Source organism: Motacilla alba, chromosome 3 (genome assembly GCF_015832195.1).
Source record: "Motacilla alba alba isolate MOTALB_02 chromosome 3, Motacilla_alba_V1.0_pri, whole genome shotgun sequence".
In the NCBI taxonomy this organism is placed as follows: domain Eukaryota; kingdom Metazoa; phylum Chordata; class Aves; order Passeriformes; family Motacillidae; genus Motacilla; species Motacilla alba.
This window is the reverse complement of record NC_052018.1, coordinates 56,600,688-56,617,703: the sequence shown is the minus strand read 5'-3', so window position 1 is coordinate 56,617,703 and position 17,016 is coordinate 56,600,688. Positions and strand designations below refer to the sequence as shown.

At 36.8% G+C, this 17,016-nt stretch overlaps 1 protein-coding gene across 5 annotated transcripts in view; it reads left to right on the top strand.

The window, feature by feature from the left end:
- The window catches only part of HBS1L (HBS1 like translational GTPase), a 58,660-nt gene that overhangs the window by 14,413 nt on the left and 27,231 nt on the right, over positions 1-17,016 (top strand). The window contains exon 2 of one of the 5 annotated variants that reach the window (XM_038130691.1): positions 11,613-11,677. The exons of 3 other annotated variants lie outside the window; for them this stretch is intronic. In XM_038130691.1, the coding sequence (XP_037986619.1) occupies positions 11,644-11,677 (34 nt within the window). In that variant the 5' untranslated portion in view covers positions 11,613-11,643. Of the gene's footprint in view, positions 1-11,612; positions 11,678-11,728; positions 11,772-17,016 lie in introns of those variants that run through there. One more of the 5 variants, XM_038130692.1, reaches the window with a different exon arrangement.

The window sequence follows — 17,016 nt, the reverse complement described above, 5'->3', positions numbered from 1 at the left end:
CAGGCACAAAGGCTTCTAGTAAGTGAGGTGACATCAGACATCTCTAGTGAGGCTCTATCCTTGGCCCTGTGCTCTTCAACATCTTTGTAAATGACTTGGACACAGGACTGGAAGGGATAATGAGCAAGTTCACAGATGATGGAAAACTGGGAGGGAGCTGTGGACTCCCTTGAGGGCAGGGAAGCCCTGTAGAGAGACCTCAATAAATTGGAGCATTGGGAGTTACCAACCATCAACAAGGGCAAGTGTCAGATTCTACACCTGGGGTAGTACGTACAGACTGGGGAATGGGAGGCTGGAGAGCAGTGACATTTAAAGGGATTTGGGGGTCCTGGTCAGTGGCAAGTTGAACATGAATCAGCAGTGCCCTGGCAGCCCGGAGAGCCAACCCTGTCCTGAGGAGCAACAGGCACCAGCAGCATGGCCAGCCAGGCAAGGGAGGGGATTGTCCTGCTCTGCTCTGCTCTGCACTGGGGCGGGCTCACCTTGAGTGCTGGGGGCTGTTTTGGGTGCCACAACATAACAACATTAAACTACTAGAGAGCATGCAAAGGAGGGCCATGAGAATGGTGAAGGGCTAGGAGGGGAAGCTGTGTAAGGAGCAGCTGAGGTCACTTGGTCTGTTCAGCCTGGAGGAGACTTGAGGGAAGACCTCATCCCAGTCTCCAGCTTCCTCATAAGGGGAAGAGGAGGGGCAGACTCTCATCTCTGTGGTGACCAGTGACAGAACCCAAGCGAATGGCCTGAAGTTGTGTCAAGGTAGGTTTAAGTTGGATATAAGTAAAAGGTTCTTCACCCAGAGGGCGGCTGGGCACTGGAACAGGCTCCCCAGGCAAGTGGTCACAGCACCAGCCTGACAGAGGTGTGTTTGGATGATGCTCTTGGGCACATGGTGTGACTTGGGGCTGATGCTCTGCAGGGGCAGGAGCTGGACTTGGTCCTTGTGGCTCCCTTCCAACTCAGAATATGCTGTAATTTTGTGATTTTGTCAAGGTATGGAGGTAATAGCTGATGAAGATGGATATTATTTTGATATTTTGAGTCTCTTAATCCATAAGATGAAAGAATGAAAGCCTAATACAGATTTCTCTTTTTTAACTGGTGGCATATGTTCTTGACATGTGTAACATTTCTCAGGTGTCCTTTGTTCTGGTATTAGTGATATTCAGAGATTGCAATTTGAAACACAATCTTGTAGTAAGTTGTTCTCACTATAGTCAAGACCAGCAAAGATTTTTGTTTCAGGAAGTGTAGCTGGTATTTACGGGTTCTCTGAGAAATCTTTCTTAAAATTCAAATTTCTAAAAAGTGTTTTTGTGAAAATGGTACCCTCAGTGAAAAACATCTGCATTTTCGTTTAATTTCTGCGTGGTTTTTTTCCTAGCTAAACTACATTTTCATTTCTTTTTCCTTGTGTTACTGTTACAGAACAAACAGATATTGGTGATTGAGCAAGGTTCTATTCCATTTTAGGCACCATTAACGGAATTGTTAACCACTTTATGACATTAAGATTTTTGATTTTAGTGATGCTTGAGCAAGAAAGAGGTCAGATGTCTGTAAATGTGCAGTCCTTGCAGGAAATAAAAAGCACTGCGAACTGAGTCTGTTTGGTTTGGTTGTTGTTGGGGCAGCAAGGAGTCTAGAGTTGAGCTGTCTTTGTGGTGGCACTGGCTATTTTGTTTTATGGTTATTTCTTAAGAATAGCACCAAGAACGGGTCTATTTTTATAAATATTTAATAAGAAACAAACTTCACAGTAGAGAGTCAAAGTTGAAAGTAAGGCACAGGAAGCTGAAAAGCCTTACTCATGACATGCCAGATAATCTAGGAATAGAGCACATGTCTCAAGTCTAAGTTTGTAGATATTGGGCTTTACTACTTTCTTTTTCTTATAGAGAAGCAGTTAATAGATATTAATAGAGAAACAGATATTTCTTCACTGACATGTATCTTTGGTTCGTGTTTTTTATTAATTCTGCATTTATTCAGGATTTTGACATAACTGGTAATACAGTGTGGATAGTTTCAAGAAAAGAACAAATAAAATTGGCAGGTGGTTATCTTGCATTTTGTTGATGTTTCTTTTCATTTTCTGATTTTTTTTGCCTCTCCTGTATAAGTATCTTCCTTTATTTTTGCTTTACATCAGTAGCAGTCAAAACAAACATCACCTCAATGTGACTTGATGTAATTAGCTCTATCTTTTTACTCAGTTGAATGCAGCAAGCTTTGGTTTTGGTTCAGAATGATACATGTTTCTCTTTCCATGGACAAATACTTATTTGTTTTCTGTCTTTTTATGTTGTGATGGTCATTGTGATAGTGGTTACTTCTTAGTGCAAAGTGTCAGAATGCAGATTATTGTGCTTTAACAGATAATATTTATCACTTCTGGTTGTGGTTAATGAACAAATGAAGTTGGGAGCCTTCAATGACCAGAACAACCCAAGCAAAACCAGACAAACTGATACTTCAGTTGGATGTGGTAACTTTTCTGTAACATTACAATTCTCAAATGCCTGCTACAGGGGTGAGAACCTGTTGTACTTAATTATACTCAGATATGTTATGTATTCTGTCTGTGACAAAGAAAATGTGTTCTTTTCTCAATGGAAATGTTTGAAATCTGACATGATATATCTTAAATCATGGAAAGTAAATGAGAATTTAAGACTTCCGTGTTTTGAGTAAGAAAAATATATACACAGACTTTGCAAAGTTACTGAATCTTGACACAGAGGTACTGTGTGGTTTTTAGAAAGGAAGTGGCTTATTTCAGGGAAAAATGTGTCACCAGCAATGAAAAGCTTTTAAAATCCTTTGAAATACATTTTTGAGATTCTCCTCATATACACTCTACACCTACACTGGAAAAAGTGACACTCCAGGCTTTTTCTGAGTTTTCCTTCATGGTCCTCTAACCCTAGTTTGGTTTACTTTTGTTAGGATAAAGTGTAAACCAATGCAGAGTCATTTCCATAGTTGACTATATCCTGTATGAAAATTGGGTGTTTTGCTTGGAAGCGAAGAGAACTTGGATGAAACTAAAAATGATTGTGTCCTTTTTAGAACTTTGGGATTCCAGAAGAACCAGAGATCCTGGGGAAACCATAGCTCCACTTGTTACAATATCCTATCTCAGTCCATTTAGGTCACGGTAAAGATCAACTATCACTTGGTTTTCTCAGTGTCTTTAGAAGGTAAAGTGAAGAATTTACTAAATTCTCAAATGGGATTGCTGGATTGTTGGGAATGTATGATTGGAGTCAGATTTTTTTAAAAAACCTTTTTTAAGGATGAATGAATCACTGCTGCTGTAGTGCTATCATGTATCAATTTAAAGATTGTAAATCCTTCCTGAAGTTGTACTTCAAGTTGTACCAGAGGAGTACTCAAAGCGAGGGAATGCTATTGGGAATAGCTGACATGGTAGTGTTTTGCAGTTGAAAACAAGTGCATTTCAGCTCTAGAAACTAGTAAAACATCTAAACATTAGAAGTGGCATACCCAATCCAAAATAGTGGCAGCAAAAGAAGCAGACTAAAATACATTACCTAATGGTAAAAAGGAGCTTGATTGCTAACAGGAAATCTGGGAAAATGCAGAAAATGAGTTAAAAAGTAAAAGCCAGGATGGTGTAAAAATGCAGGCTTTAAACACAAAATTACTTCACAATGTGTGTTTATGCTAAGGGTCTTTCACTACAAATACTGTTCTTTCCCTAGAAAATTTGTGTCAACAATGCAGACTTCATCTATGTACAGTCTTCTGGATGTGTTTCTTCAGTTTTGTGGATGATTCAGAATTGTACAAAGCACATTAGTTCTGTAGTCTAGTGTATTATGGCACATAAATATCAGACATAACAGAAATGCAACCACTTGTGTCCCTCTATTTACACCTGAACTGTTTTCTTCTTGGGTGACAAGATATCACCCATTTTTCATCATCTCAGCTTCTGTGTTCACAGCCTTTCAGTCTTCAGCGAGGACACTTTCAAATATGTGAAGTGCCAGTTTCCTCCCCTCTGTTATACTTGTGATGATTGAAATGGCCATTAAAATTAAAACTCATGAGTCCACTGTCAGAAATTAATGCTTAAAATGCCAAAAGCTTGGAAAACTAGCTGACTTTATTGTGGAAAATACTTGTGTCTCCAGAAGTTGTAATGCTGTACTGTCAAAGACATGCAAGAGCTTTTACTGGTTGTTGCTTCACTTCTTTTTCTATGTTTTTTTATGCCTACAGAAGCTCACCCTAAGTGGAAATTTTGTATCTAATTAATTCCAAAATATGAGTTGAAATTGTTTTGGGTACCCTTGTTGGAGTCCCTGCTGCAACTTTTTGTGGTTTTAGAATCACATTTTCCTATTTTTAATGTTTTCCTCTTCCCTATTGCTGACCCACATAAACAGGAAAATGACTAACTTTGCTTGTCCACTAGGCAAGATAGTGTAACTGTGCTTGAGTTGGAAAAAAAAGGAAAAAAAGTGCTACCCAAAGATCTTAAATAAACACTTTTCAAGGCAGAAAGGTGCTTTAAATTTTATGCTTTTGATGCTATTTTTGTGATAACATGTATGCAAACAAACTATTGCAGGATTGTAGATGCTCTCTGTGTGCTTACAGGTGCTACTGTAAATGTGAAGTGTAGAGAAAAACATGAAGCAATGAACTTGAGTCCATGTGAGTTCCCTTCTAAAGTCATGACAGAGTGAAATGCACTGCTTCAGGCTGGCAAATGAAATTTTTCTAGTCTTGATCTGCATCTGATAAATCTTCCAAAGCTTGTCTAAAACTATAGGCTGTACTTTACTATATTCAATTTTGCTTCTAAACTCAGATACGCAGCTTTTTAGTGTCTCTGAACTATTTTGGCAACGGAGAATAGAGCCTCTGGTTAGGTTTCACATTACATCTATATATAGGTTGTTATTTTCTAAATATGGATTTATCTTTTTCAGGTTACAGTAATATAATCTGAAAGGTTATAATTTTTAAGGATTTGATTTTTTCTAGTCTTGATTAAACAAGTTCATCTTTGATAATGCTGGAAATCAGATAAGTTTGACACCATATGCGTTCATAGGAAAATGGGGAATAAATAGATTTTCAGAGTAACTATGTATATAAGTATTGCAAGTATAGACAAGTAATGCAGATAATGTAAAATGTGCTGCAGTTAAAAATAGAAAACATTTCTTATGCTGAAGTGTGGTGCAGTTTTTATGATTTTTTCCTAAATTTTAACACAGAACAGGTAGAGTTTTTAAAGTTGAATTTTGTGTTTCTCAAATGTGTGCAGCTGTGCATGTCGTGTAGCTTTTTTGTACATTGTGTACTTCAGTTTAGCCAATATCTGTACTCTTCCTTGCAGTGGTTTCCCTGATACAGTTAGAGCTTAATTCTGGGATTTTGTATCATTTAGCCACTCAAAGGCCTACTGTCAAATAAATCACCAGATTAATGGTAGGTTCTCTAAATCCTTAGCAATGTTCAGTGTTGCTTGTTGCATACATAATATATTCCTCAGGGAAATACATCTTTCTGGTATATAATCTGTTGTAACTAGGTGTTTGTACAAACTGCACAGCTGTAGTCTAGGAAAACTTCATGGCTTTTCAGATAGCTTAAGATTAGTCTCTAAATTTGTAGTAATAGTTGTGTGAGCATTTTTCAGTTATATATTTTCTGGTAATATGTTGATTTTGATACTGTGGTGCTTCTGGACTGCCGATAAATTAAGTACCTTTGATCAGCGTACTTCATTGATGCAACTTGTTTGTTTTGCAAGTTAAATTCAGAGATTTTTTAACAGTTTCACACCTAGCATTCGAATATTCTTTGCATTACCAGTAAGATATTTAAATAAGAAAGAATGCTGAAGTTGTTTGTGGTTTTGTTTTTTTTTTTTTCCTTTGTATTTTTATTAGCCATTGCTTCCTTTTCATTTCTGCCCTTCCTCAAATATACTCTATTTATTAACAGGACAAGATGACAGTGTGGCAAACTAATTCTGTTTATTTAGGAAATGAGTAGGGTGCTTTCCATTAGAATTTAGGGAAGCAGCAAAAGTAGATGTTGAATGAAGCCTATTGATCTTAACAGTGAAGACATACAGAAAATACCACAAAAACGAACTGAAAGAGAATGACATGACCGTAAAGTCCATGTATCCATTTGATGCTACTTAGTAGTATCAAACTTCTTTATCTGAGAGTTTCTAACTCAAGCTTTGAGAATGTGGTCATCTCTCCTGTAGATATATTTGGTTATTACTTGTCTTTTGTTAAAGATAGCTGCTGTTGATTAGGTTTGTGTGTGTGATAATTGAACTTTCATCTATGTAGCACTGAGGACAAAACTGAGATTGCACTTTCTTTCCCAAAGGCTGGAGTTGCTCGAGTTTAGGAGGTACATGAAAAAAAAAAAAAAGTGTCCTTTACAGCACAGGAATATCTGCAAAGTCTATCAGCATGAGATACTAGTGGTGGTGTAGCTGGTTATATCAGAAAAGCTGAGCTTTGAATGCCAGTAGTAAGATAAAATAAAATACTGGTTCACTAGCATCGTTATGAGCAGTCAAGCCAGTTGTGAGCAGTCACATGTGGAATGGCACAACTTCACATACCCCGTTATGTTATGGACAAATTACCAAGAACTAGCAGATGTGAGTTTGACTGGACTTAAAGCCTCATTTCCCTTTGTTTCTCTTCTGATGTTCCACCATGAGTGGCAAATACTATTGAGAGGGGAAGATGTTTAAAGTGGTATCTAATAAAAAATAGGGAAAGCATTCTGCTAAATACTAGCACATTGTGAAATATAATCTCTAGTAATGAATTGTAGGTTGTGACCATATTGTAACATATTGATGGTGCACCTGCAACCTTTGGTATCATGATGTAGGAGCACTGAAAATAAAATTAAGCTGTAAGGAGGAATTCTCAAGTGTTTTCTCCTGGTATTATGTTTTTAAAATTGAAGACCTCTAGAGTACTTAAACTGTGCCATCTACATAGAAATAATTTGTAAATCTAATATTGAAAAAATTACTTTAGGCTGAATCTGGTATAAGAAAAAGTGTTAAAATTTACTTTGCTTTTCTAAAATGTCTAGGGAAGAATTGTGATCCTGCAGTTATTTTTTTAGCCCCCCCACTTAATATGTTGATGTTGACTAATAGTGCAAAATTGAACCAATAGCATGACACATCATCCCTTTATCTTGGAACACTTAAGGTGGGGAAGAGTAGGTTGATCAATATTAGTCTTACTTGGAGAAAAAATGCAAAGGAGAAACAGCACCTTTTTAATTATTTTTCTTGGTTCTCTTAAGTGCTTTTGCTTCATTATTTTATATTTAATCCTAGTACAAGAAGCACTGTCGAAGGGGGCATGTTCACTCAGAATGTTCCCTTTGAACAGATTGTATGAAATGTTTAACTTGACCTAATTTGCATGTGCGAAGATCAATGTATTTTAATTCCTTTTGTGTCTGATTTGTTGTTTCTTAACATTTACTCTTTCTGAATGGTATAAATTTGAATATTTTACATTTTTTGCTTCCGAGTAATTATTCAAGAGGCTTTTAGATGCATGCATTTAACTGCTAAAGATTCAATTTTTAAAAATTGAATCAGTTAATCTATTATTTAACTTTTTACAAGGTTATACATTTTCAGTAGCTGCCTGAATTTTGGATATTAACAGATTAGTTGGAATAAGAGATTTTGGATAAGAGATTAGTTGCAATAGCAAAAGAGGTAGGATTTTCAAGTTACAGTATCTTTGAGCTATTCTGTTTTGTGAAACTGTAAATACTGTCTCTCTTACTCTATTGTATTTGATTACATCTCTGGTAATTAGGAGCCTATCAGCTCCTAGGTCTGGGAGTTGTGTATTGGCACCTGTCACCTATCAGAGGTACCTTTTCCATCATTCATGTGTATTACTAGTTAATGTAAGGTGTTTACAGCTGTTTAGATATTTACCTTATGTAAATTCCCATTGAAAATGAAAATTCTCATTTTCTGGGGGACGTATGGGCAGGCCCTGTTTTGCTAGATTCCTTTAAAATTAAGACCAAGTATTAGGTGTAACATCTTAGCTCCTATTTCACTTCTTATTCTTGGGTTCACTGAGCTAGTGGCCTTGCATAGAACACAGCTGTTTCTGAAGGAGAGCTTGTTAGAATGTCAGTCTTGTGTTTTACTGGGTTTATCTTCACTGGAGCCTGCCTTCCAGCATCATTACTTCCATTCTGATTAATACTGTCGGCTTTTTCCTTGTCAGTTTCCTCAATTTATTAAAATTGCTCCTGATCAAGAAACCCAAGCACTAAACATTCTTTTGGCAGTTTGGAAAATGACTGTGTCTAATTTATTTGGTCAAAGTAATACCTTTTAATGATTTCTTACACACTCGTGTTCACTGTATTAGAAAGAGGTTGTTTGTTGGTGATGATTTCTTTTTTGTGTTCTTATATCTAATTGTCGCTTTCAATATAGGGAACCATAATACTCTTTGGTACATTTTTTTATATTATGACTATTTAGAATATTATTTATGTTTCACAAGAAGAAGTTCTGGAACTTAATTCATCTTCGTTCCTTAGTATCTCTTTCCCCTCTAGCAGTTTTCTTTCTTAGTGAAAGCAGCACAATGCCCCGTAGCAATTCTTCTTGAGTTTGGATCTCCCCTATGGCTATGGACTGTGGAATTCAAGAGGCATTTAAGTATTTGTAGCAAAAATGCAACTTAAGTTTGCTTTGAGTTCTGTATATGAACTGATACTGAACACAAAGGTGATTTTGAACTGAGCTCACACCCAAATCTGGTTAGTATTTCTAATGAAAAGCTTTTTAGTGGGAAGGTTGTCTCTGCCTTAAGTAGAAGAAAAAAGCCCCCCAAAACATCAAGAGTCTGAACATTTACTGTGCTGTGGGTGATACCCATATCATCGACAGTTTCTGTCAGTTATAGTAAAGACTTTGTACTTAGTTTTGCCACATCCCTGAGAAGTACCCTAACTACTGGCTTGGGAAGATGTCTCCATCTATGTTGAGTAGGAGGTGGTGGACATGGCAAGGATGATCAAGAATTCAGTTTCAGCAAACCAAAGTAATACCCCTTGAAATACAAACTGTTCCATATAACGTACTTCCATCTATTCAGTTCCATTTCTGCTGGCAATCCTATACCTCCACTCCTACTCTCTTTACTTTTAGTGAAATTCTAGTAAATACTATTTCTTCCTTTATCTTCATTATAGGTAAAGCTTTCAAAATGGGAGTATTTGGCTGATTTTTATTACATATGTAAGTAGAATATGTCTATTCTTTTTGTCTTTTTAAGGGAAAAAACCCCACAAACTGAAAGGGGATGTCTCTGAGGATTTGCTGTTTGATTACCATAACCTTACAAGCAGAAATGCAAAAGTCAGTGTCAGTCAGTGAGTTTCTCCCTTGTACTCATGGACAACTCCTAGTTTTTTTATTAAATGCATTTGTATTTCAATTTACAGTAGGGGATGGGTGTTTGTGTGCACACAGTATTGTGAGTAATTGCTGTTCTTCTGGACCTTGTTTTCTTCTGTGTTTTTCTTTTAACCTATACTCAACCTGTTGAACACTTGCTTCTTTAAAATCACATCTTACATAAGCCCCTGAACTGCTTTTTTCAGTAACTGAAAAATTTTTGATATGTAATTAGGCTTTTGGCCTTCTGAAGCCACCAGTCTTCCCCTCTGAAGTGTGCCTTGTGCTGTGGCATTGCCTTATGCTGTCTGCATTGCCAGCCCTGAAGTCATGGAGAGGATCTGGTGTGATGATCATGTCACCAACAGAATGAGAGGGTTGAGAATTCAGAGAACCTAAATTTAAATAAGGCTTTAGCTAGTCCTGCCTAGAAGTTCTCACCACGCAAAAATTTTGCGTTTTTCTGGAACTTAAAAATGGTAGAAATATTTACAGCTTAAACAGTCATGTAGGGCTAGTAAATACATTCTCTTCTGCAGCTTTAAAAGGCTATGTCATTAAGTTTCTGGAGAAAATTTGCAGAATGGTTGTGGAAAAGTTGAACAAATGTAAGGTGATTTTACTCTTTAAATACTGTCAGTTTGCTTCTATGTTTTTCGTGTTCACTGTTCTTAAACTTCTGTTTCATACTGAAATAGTTTTAGTGCATAAATAAAAGTTGTGGATCAAGAAAGCTTTCTTTTTGTAAATTGTCTTGCACTCCTTCAATACAATCAACAGGAATGTACTTGCATAAATAATGTCAACATGTAAAGGATATGATGTTTCTGAATTTTCTGAATGATGTGCAAATAGCACCATCCTCTGGCATTATAACATTAGTTATGAATTAAACCTGAAATTGCTATTTGTTATTTTTGGAAATTTGATATAATTGTTATAGAATGTACATTCTGTACTTTCAGTTTTACATACTCATTTTGGGCCAAGGTTTAACAGAAATTCTGGTAATTTGCATGGACTCTGTGTTCTGTTCAATTAAGTGACTGGCTAAAGGGGATATCTTTTTAGGGTTATCCTGCCCATAGTGCTGACTCTGCTCTTTAAATGACCATTTATGGTAGGAAGTTGCACTTCAGAAATATCAGACTGAGCTTTTTGTAAATCTCAGTGAAAGACAACTCACAGTCATTTAAGAAAAATTCGTTGAGTTAGAAAACACCACCAACGACTTGAAGTTGTATATCTGGGGGAGAGTAAAGGTGCTGTTACAGAACAACTGCAAATGTCTAATAAATTATTTTTACAGGAGATCGTAGCTTCAGTTACGGATTGAGAATGGGTATCGTTGGCATTGCTAGAATGCAGAGCAATACACCTCCCACAAATTAGGTTTCAGTAGTTACAGGATGAGTTGTGCTGAGTTACAGTCATGTGAAGGATTGAATTTTAGTCCATTGAACTATAAGCAGTAGGTATGAGAAGTATCACAGGGACATCCTTTTGAAAAACTTGGTGGATGAGAAAGTTGCTGTTTTGGTAGTTGAGTTCCTATTGGACCTTTACGTGTCGGAAACATCAAAAGGAGACAGCTGATGTTTGGGTTCTCTCGAAAGGAAAACACGCACCACCCCCCAGTCTGCCTTTCTGCGCAGGAGATCTCCGCTCTTTTACAGGGGAGGTGTTGGCTTAGTGAAACTGGAAATGTTAAGAGTTTTGCTATAGCATCAGTGCCTGTCTTTCCCCTAACAGATGAACCATGAATGCAAACCCGACTAATTATCCATGTTTCTGGAAAGACTGTACCAATGGTCTACATAAAGAACTGGTCTGTGCATTTCTTTGCTGTCGTGTGTTGCTTAAACATAATTTCATAAAAATTGGAATGATGTTTTAAGCATCCACATACTGAGACATACATGTTTAAGTTGTGAAAATGCTGAAAGCTCCCAGTAGTAATAGACATGAGTAGAATCTTTTATATAAAAATACACACTGTTCTCTGAGATGTATTTCTGGCAACATTAGATATTCTAAATTATAAGTAGACCATTTGATGGAATGATTGCAGTAAGGAGTCACTTGGGAAAAATAGTTTTAATAGGTAACATTAATTTTGTGCGTCTTGCAGGCTTGACCGTGTGTAAATTAAATAAGTCCTGATGGCCAGAAAATTCTCACAGGAAGATGTTTCAGGTGAGAAGAGCAAAAGAATGCAGCTGTAACTGACTGCTGGATTCTGTATCATTTGGCTTCATTCGGGGAGGTAGTATTGATGGCAAGAGACATGGTGAGACTCCAGAAATTTTGGCTATGCTTTGGACAGGAAAGAAAATGTGTTGTTGCCTTGTTATAACAACACATCCCACTCCATCCAGTTCAACCTGATCTAACATCCATGTCTGTGTCCTTCTAATCCTCTAACTTACTCAGTTGCGGTCAATTTTTTTGTTGACTTTGTCTTTGTGCCCTAAACACAATATTTATTTTCTGATGTCATTCCACATTTTTTATTGCAGTTCCATTTTTTGTACTTCATAATTTCAAACTCCTTATCTAGCAATTCCCAGTTTCCTACCTATTTTTCCAATAATTTGCCATTATTATTTTCTGTGTTTGCTCTTTTCCAGACATACTTTGCATTTGCTTTCCGTTCTGCTCATTTTCTGCTTCCTTTGTTCATGTTTAGCTTTTTCATGTAACTTGTCATTGAGTATATGGCCTCTTACTTTCTCCTTATACACAGTTTTTTCTCAAGTTAGGTTGTTCACTAATACTGTCTTTTTTTTTTCATGCTCACTCTGTCACTCTGTTTCATCTTCTCCGCTTGATTGGTTTTCATTCTTCTAGGCTTCATCTGTTCTTGATAATCTGTGTGTCTTACTGCTTGCCAGTTCTCACTATATGGTTTTCTTCTCTTGCCCTCTAGTTTTGTTTGTTTTTGTGGTGTATCCAGGACAGATTTATGCCTCCAGTTTATTGTTGTGGTAGGAAACCATGGAGACCACAGGGGAGGTAGGATTTGAGTTCAGGTGACACTGTTGTGTCCAGCCTGGACAAAACAGTTATAGCAGCTACATACTGAATGTTGATGAAGTGTTTCAGGGATTTAGTTTTTAAAACTTAAGCCATAAGAGTATGTGCAAACTGTTTGCTAAGGCAAAATCAAGTGGGTTTTCAGAATGTGGAAAGATCACTTGATGGATTTAGTTTATGCAAATAATACCTTCCTTAGGTGCCATTTTTAAAAACCTTCTGTTTTATCTTTTATCTTCCAGTTTGTTTGTTCTCCCTGTTTGGAAGTAAAAAAAAAAAAAAAAAGGTCAGCTCCAGGCAGGAGCCTCACTTGAACAAATTAATTTTTGCCCTAGTGATGTCAACTTGCTGAAAACTGCAAACATTGAAAATAAAATCAGAGAGGTGAGGAGTGCCAGCTGGCTGTAGCAGGCTGCCAGCCCTTATGACAGTGGCTGCTGTGCACACAGTTGTTGCAGCTGCATGTAGTGAGGAACTAAACTAAACTTTTCTGGAACTTCATTCTTGGGAAAACAAGTTGTGCTTTTTGTGTGTTGTGGATCCCAGAAAACTGGACAGACTCAGGAATATCACCACTCAAGAACCTGCTGTACCTCTCTTTCCTCTTGTATCAAACTTTAAGAACAAACCAAAAAAATTCTTGTAGTTAGGTGCCAGTGAACATTTTTATTTTCAGCATTTTTCGGTGAAAATGCTTACTCTGAGTTACATGAAAAAAAAATATTCACCGTCTGAAGCTTTGCAGAGAAGGTAATAGTTATAACAATGAGACCAAGTTACCTGGAAAGCCCCTGACTGTGGTTTCTATTAGGAAATAACCTTTCTTTTAAAAAGAAAAAGTTCAGTGTTCTTGTTTGGAGAATTGTTTTCAGTAATATCTTTAGAATGGCTGTGTCTCATCACTGGATGGTGACTTAGCAAGTTGTCTTTTTTATTATTTTGGACTGTTGAATTGTTTTTGGAAGTGCTGTGGATGTTCAGTAGCATCCACTTGTATGTTGCAGTTCATGGTAGCATAATGTCATATGGTTTTCTAAAAGTGGCTGTTTTGAACCAGTTTAATTTAAGTACTAAAGTTTGCATATGGAAGGAATTCTCTACATTGAAGTTCTCACACATGCAGACTTTGTCACTGCTGTTGCATCAAAAGACGTTTAATTGATAACCTATAGGGATGATGCACAGCAAATTACATGCAGGCAGGATGTTTTAAAGGTTAGGAAGCTAAATTTAGGAAATCTAGGATGTTCTGAGTTCTGTAGTCATAATATGTACTGGTACATTGTTGAGAGTCTTGCACTTCTGACAGTGTTCTCAGAGTTGTGATATGTTGATAATACTAATAGACAGCACCAATGCCACTGGTGATACAGTGTACTGCGTCCCAGTGCAAACTTAACTAACTGCAAGTTACCTCTATATCCTACAGCATTTTGTAGAATCCATGAGTGTCAGATTATTCAGTTTAATTATGAAACCAAAACAAATTATTTTCAGTAGCATATCTCTAATTTGACAAGTTGTGATATTTCTTTGTTATTTTTCTCATGTACTGTGACATTTGACAAGATAAAAATAAAATCCTACTGTTTTTAAGGTGAATCAAAAAAAAAATTTAAAGGCTTAAAGCTTAATGAGGTTTGTGGCATAAATAGAAAAATGTAAACAGTTTGAAGTTTTTCAGGTGGGTTATGAGACAGGATGGATTTATTAGATATTAATATAAACCGAGATAAATGTGGGCAAACATGTGATACATTATTCTGAGCATGAAATTGTGTGTAAACGTGTGGGGGTCTACATCTGGATGACTCACTCGTGTAGTCCATATTTGAAGTATTTTCACAATTACTGGATCTTAAAATTAGTTTAAAATCATAGCAGGGCATATATTAAGGGAAGTGTATTATCTTGAGAGGAGCCTTGGTTATTAATTCTGCTTTTCAAACAGAACTGTGTCTTCTCATGGCATGTGCACCAAGGTCATGACATGGTGCACAAAACCAGTGCCCTGTTTTCCTTTATGTAATTGGCGGCTATTGCTGTGTAATGAGCAGACCGAGGTGTAAGTGACTTGTTTGTGGTTATATAGAAAGTCTGTAGCAGAGGAAAGGATGCAAACCCTATCTTGTAGATTAGAAAGCATGGTGTTGCATGTGTGTTTTTTCTCATGGCAGTGCTGGTTTAGACAGCATTAGGAGGACCTGCTTAAGAAACTTTATTCTGTCTATCAAGTGTCAGTTAAATGTAAGATTCTCAGCCCCATTCAGAATTGAAATCGTATGCATCTGCCTTCAAGTGCACATCCAATTTTGAAAAAAGAAGGATCAGTATAACCAATAAAAATGTCAAAAGTACGCAAGTGAAAAGCTAACTGCAAGCTGCCTACAGTTAATTGGAACTTAATTCCCTTGAAGGTGTGATTCTTTGCCAGTGCTTATATATCACTAGTAGTTGGTTTGTGAGTAGACATGGATTTATTTAAATGGAATTGCCATCTGAAAAAGCATAAGCGCAAGACATGCCTGTCTTGACCTTTGTCTTTGTTTTTCAAGCTGAATTCAGGCACATGAAACATTCTGGTTCATTGTATCAGAAACAGGTTTCTCTATGCAGTGGGCTAGTTGAGTGTAGAATTTCAGTGCCAATTTACACTTGGATGAGTGCAAGACTACTTGGGAGGAGAATCTTCTGTGTATAGGAATTGAGAGCAGTGCATTTTGTTACAGCTATTGTAGAGATATGGTCATCTGGATGAAGTCAGCGTGGACTTAAATACCCAGTGCTAGTGTACATTTCTCCAAATATGCCAATATCCCTTTGGTATCAATGCGTCTTTCTTGAGAGAGTGGCTGTTTAACAGATTCCTCTTTTTGTTCACCTCTAAACTGCCTGGGAACAGACTACACTGTCAATCAACTCTTTCATTTACCGAAACCTTCCATACCTCCAACAGAATTAGAGAAAAGATTAATTTTTATCTCACGGTTACTTTCAGTGTTAAGTATCAAAATTGAAAAAAGGACTTATCAAGCCTGTTATGTTTGATAATGTAGCCAGAGTAATCTTTTGATTTGTTTGTACAGATCTTCTACAGGTACTGCTTACAACCAGTTTTAGAAAAGAAATTCAGAGGGAGTTGCTCACAGTAAAAGGAGGTGGTTGACTAAATCTGTATACTTCTGCTGTTCCATCTTGAACATCTAGAAAGACTGTATTAATTTTTAAAGACTCTCCCAATGTTTTATTTCCATCCCTCATATGTATTTGTCTATGTCATCATCATCATCTATGTTTATCAGCCTGCAGGTAGTTTATTGTGCCACCAGATTTTGGGGTTGTATTGCTAACAATTTTGAAGTTATATCAGGTGTCATTAATAATACTTTTTGAATAAGTCTTAAGAGACTTTTGAGTCTCTTAAGTCAGAAGACCAACTGGCAGTCACAGGAAAGGTAAAAACACAGCTAAGAATAATAGAAGAGGACTTTGTCAAGGTGTCATACACTCCAGTTTTATTGGAGCAATGGCAGTGCAGGTCTGTTCCCTTTGGTGTTAGGCTGATCCCTGTTTAATACTGGGACAAGGTTGATCAGACACTTTTAGTTTTGTAGTAATGTTTCACTTGCAGCTACAGTGTGCTTTAGCCTAGGTACTCTGATGTCACTGCAGTCTAAATACCAAATACCTCTCTGGAAGCTACTTTGCTTAAAATAAGCTAGAAGTTTGGTGTTCTGAACATTCTGAATCGTGAGAACTATCATGCTGATGAGCCTTTAAGATTTTCCTTTTTTGTTTTCAGTTTTAATTTTTGATTCATAAATGTATACTATGTGTTTCTGTGGAAGGAAAATTTTAAAATTTTCCAAGTGTTATGTCAATCAGTGCATTTACTTGGAGGGATACACACTTAGATTTATTTCTTGCAATGCTTAGAGTAGTGAAATGTAATGAAGTATTGAGACTTCTTTTGGAGTTTGTGAAAGATGTGTTTGTTCTTATTTTATCTGTACTCTTGATTTAGGAAACGTATTGCCATTGAATTACCTAGGTATGTGTTTGAGAATGTCCAAGTGGCAGTAGGTATGAAGAATTTTATGAAGGCCTTCTTGGTAAAAAGCTGTATATCCCTGTAATACTTTCCCTTCAGAAGCTGATTTTCCACAGCTGCTCTTGTCCTAATCAGATTGGGATTACTGTTTCTATGTTTTTTCTGGGTTTGTAATAGACTTCAGCAGCCAGAGGGTACCCTGCTTTTAGATTAAGAAGTGTTTTAAGAATTGTATCAGCTTTGTGCATTGACTTCCTTTTAGTTCCAAGGTGCAATTTAAGGATTTGCATGCAGTTTGTTAAGTGCCGAATAGCTTTTGCTTTGCCTGCTAGAGCAGATAAGAATTTATCATGCAGTTTTCTCCGGTTCCCTATAGATTAGATAGTAAAGTGTACTCCTTTCCCAGCCTTCTGTCCTTTGTAATGAAGCCATAATTATTAATCTTTAA